Source organism: Pygoscelis adeliae, unplaced genomic scaffold, assembly GCF_000699105.1.
Source record: "Pygoscelis adeliae isolate BGI_AS28 unplaced genomic scaffold, ASM69910v1 Scaffold21, whole genome shotgun sequence".
Lineage (NCBI taxonomy): Eukaryota > Metazoa > Chordata > Aves > Sphenisciformes > Spheniscidae > Pygoscelis > Pygoscelis adeliae.
The window spans coordinates 10,642,045-10,645,798 of NW_008824243.1; the positions used below are offsets into that span (position 1 = coordinate 10,642,045).

At 62.9% G+C, this 3,754-nt stretch overlaps 1 protein-coding gene across 1 annotated transcript in view; it reads right to left on the reverse strand.

Moving 5' to 3' along the window:
- Nucleotides 1–3,754, reverse strand: part of POLG (polymerase (DNA directed), gamma) — an 11,086-nt gene that overhangs the window by 6,389 nt on the left and 943 nt on the right. The window contains 11 exon segments of the mRNA XM_009335238.1: nt 87–158; nt 351–471; nt 612–836; nt 939–1,062; nt 1,281–1,438; nt 1,572–1,754; nt 2,250–2,285; nt 2,287–2,321; nt 2,546–2,692; nt 2,965–3,132; nt 3,569–3,745. Of these exon segments, the coding sequence (XP_009333513.1) occupies nt 87–158; nt 351–471; nt 612–836; nt 939–1,062; nt 1,281–1,438; nt 1,572–1,754; nt 2,250–2,285; nt 2,287–2,321; nt 2,546–2,692; nt 2,965–3,132; nt 3,569–3,745 (1,446 nt within the window).

Consider the following 3,754-nt stretch of genomic DNA (forward strand, 5'->3'; position numbering starts at 1 on the left):
GCCCGCGGGGGGGGGGGGGGGGGGGGGGGGGAATCGAGGAAAGAGGGACCGATTTGCCACCCCGTCCCGCAGGAAACCCCCTTTACCTGTGCCAGGCTCTGGTCTGCTCTGCCCATTTTCTCCTCCGCATCCACCTCCAGCTGGCTCAGCTCCTCCACCTGCGGCACAGAGGGACCGCGGGGGGGAGCCGGGTCAAACACCAATTCTCCAGTGATTTAACACTTATTAAAGGAAATTTCTTACTTCCAGCCCCCGGAGCTATGCATGGGGCTGGTTTTCGCATGCACACAGGAATAAGCCCAGCCCCACGTCTCCCGCCCACCGAGGGGACCCTCCATCCCTTCCTTCACCTTCTGCCACATCGTGCTGCCGTCCATCACCAGCAGCTCATCCTCCATGGCGGCCTCCGGCCCTGGGGGCTGCTCCTTGCCTTTCTCCAGGCAGTACTGCCTGTACAGGTACTCGATCACCCTGGCAGGGGAGAGGGCAAGGCTCACGCACCCACGACAAGGACCGAGGCTCCAGGGCAGCACCTGGGCAGGGTCCCAGGGAGCTCCCAAACCCCTCTGTGGGGCAGCCCCCGGCTCAGCACCCCCCTACATCCCCCTCACCTGTGTGGGCAGGGAGGGCCCTCTGCCTCCGAGGGGGCTGCCAGCAAATTGTCCTGTCGCCCCGGCACCAGGTAGCCCCAGCCGTGCTTCTCCGAGTAATGGAGAGGGAAGCCGTCCCAGGCCAGGCGCATCAGCTTCGGGGTCACCCTCATCTGCAGGCTGATGAGGCTGGGTCCCGGCACCCACCCCACCTCCTCCAGGCGCGGGCACAGCTTGCGGTACCAGCTGGGGAGCAGCAGGGATGGGTCAGAGAGCGCAGGGCAACCCTCGGGGACAAAACAGAGAGCGCAGATCAACCCTCGGGGACACCCAGGGTCCCCAACTCACCCCGGGTGGCCCGGCAGGTGCTGGAGTCTCTTGGGTTGCAGCGCAACCGTCTCCTTCAGACGCTCCAGGCAGACCTGGCTCGCAGGGGCTTTCAGCTCCTCGTCCTCACTGGGGGGGCCGGGGTCTGGTGGGGCAAGGAGGACTGGCTGGCAAAGAGCCCTCCGTGACGCCGTGCCAGGGACGGGGACCTCGAGCCAGCCCCCCACCACGCGCCCCAGCACGGGGACGCAGGCCAGCGATGCTTCACCCTGCCGGCACCAACAAACCGTGTCCCTTCGTCTGGGCACCCACGGGAAGGCGTCCCTCGAGCATCCCTCGTCTCCAGGGACCACCCGCACTCACCTTCCTGCCACTCCTGCGTGGACCCGTCTGAGCCCACCGCCTCTGCGGGGGCTTTGCTGTTCCTGTTCTGATTCTTCTTCTTCTTCCCCGGATTCTTCTTCTGCTTAAACTCCTGCGTGTCCCACTCGAGATCCCAGAGCCAGGGGTCATCTTTGTACCTGCCGACACACCATTGTCACACCGCAGCTTTGCTCCCGTCCCCAGCACTCGCCCGCAGCCCCCCCATGGACCACCCGGCGTCCGGTCTCTGTCCTGCAAGCGGCAGGACCTGCACCCCCAGCCCACGGGTACTTGTCCTCGTGCAGCAGCTGGCAGGCGTCATTGGCCAGGTTCATCAGGGACTTCTTCATCTCCTTCTGCAGCTCCTCGTAGATGCCCTGAGCATCATCCAGGTACCTCTTCCAGTTCCCGTTGACCGGCAGGTAGGACACCCCCATCTCCAGCATCCCTGCAAACGTCACGGGGTGGGGGCACCTAGAACGCAAAGCAGCAAGAAATTAGATGTCTGCTGGAGGGGATTTGCCCTGGAAGCACCAGACTACAATGGACATGAACGTGTCTTCACCTAGAGTTTCCCAGCCCTACGGGGAAGGGAAGTTCCCAGCCCATCCCTTGATGCTCTTCCCCTAAACCTGTAATGATCCCTGTATCTTCTACCTGCCTGCACATAAATTGCTGCCCTAAAAACAACCCTGTGCAATAACCCCAAAGCTGTATCGCTCCGATCTGCCTCATTAAGTCTGCTCACCTTCTCCAGACACGCTGTGCTGCTGTTTATTCCTTCTCACCTACAGAGGGGGAGTCTGACGTCCCTCCTGAAAAGGGGTTCAGGGCCCCCCCCAACCTCCCACCGCCACCCCAAGGACAAGAGGAGCCGCACCCCATGCCCAGAGGTTCCACAATCCTCCCCACTGCCGGCGAAGACCACAGCCCCTCGGCCAACGCCGGCCAGAGCTCGGCGGCTCTCACCTCTCCATGAAGAGTGGCAGCTGCTCCTGAAACACCGGCCTGGACATCGCGGGCGCAGTACGACATCAGGTCCTGGGGGCAGAGGCAGGTGAGAGCAGGCAAAGCAGCCGCCCCTCTGCCAGCATGGGGCAAGGCACCCGGGGCTGCGGGAGGATGAGGGACTTCACAGCCCCACGCACCCCCAAAGCCCTCGCAAGAAAGGGCGGCAAAATGGCAACTACCCCGGCAGCTGCTCCCATCCCGCTCCCATTTCCAGCTCCTGCTGCCCGTCGGGATGTTGGGATCGCCGCCCGCACCTGGAAGTGACTCCTGATGTCGGCCATGCTCCCCTTCACAAAGAGCTCCCGCGCCTCCTTCTCCAGCGGGTCCCCCCCGACGTACAGCGCGTGCACGTCCGCCAGGTTGTTGATGCTGCTGACGTTCACCCAGTCCCACGAAGTGACCTGTGAACGAGAGGGGGGTCAGACGGTGCGGGACAAGGATGGGCCGCGGCCAAGATCAGGAGGAATAAAGGATGCTGCTGCTCCATTCTAAACCAAGGCCACCTCATCCGGAGGGCGCTGGGAGAGCTTCACCCAGCAGAGCTGCTCTAACAGCTCCTACTCAGCCAGCACAGGAGCTGACGGTCCCGGTACAGGAGCAAACGGTCCCATTACAGGATCAAACGGTCCCCTGCCACCCACGCCACTGCCAGCGGCTCAGCTCCCTTACTCACAGCTGGCCCCTCCGTTTTGCTGCGCGTTTTCTTCATGTGCTCCTTGACCTGCTGCAGTCCCCTCCTCTTGCCGTGCTTGGCAGCCATCCAGAGGCTGCGCTGGAAGCCCGTCAGCCCCGAGATGGCCATGTGCATGCTCATGGTGTCCAGGAAACGCACCCGGGAGCCCTGAGGCGCATCAGGGGAGAGAGGAGAGGTGGTCTGGGTTGTGCTGGAGGAGGAACGTGCTGCCAAATGTCCTGTAGCTGCCAGCAAGCACCGCCCTGTGTTACAGAGCTGCAAGTCCTCTGCTCGGGCCGCTTTTGTCAAGGCAAAGTTTTACCTCCTGGCACCCCTCTCCTGAGAGCCGAGAGCATCCCCAGCGCAGGCTGTCAGCTGCTCAAAGGCTCCTGCCACATGTCCAGCTGCAATCCTGCAGCCTCCAGCAACCTTATGGGGTGCAAGAATATCTCCCTCTAAAGGGATTCAACCTCAACCCGTGCTGCGGGACAAGGCGAGCACAACCATGGGGTATCTGTCAAAATAACCCTGAAAAGCCAGCGCAAACGACTATCCGGATAACGAACCGCAGCTGCCGGCATGAAGCAACGGCACCGCGGATTACCTGGATGAGGTACTGCTCCTTGATGAATGCCCGGTCGAAGGCCACGTTGTGCCCCACCACCACTCTCTCCGGACAGTCCTGCTTGCCGGCACAGCCGGTGCCCGCCGGGCTCTCCAGGGGAATGAGGTCGGCCAGGGTGAGGTGGCTGGACCAGGAGTACCGCTGCTCCAGCAGCCGCTTGGCGGC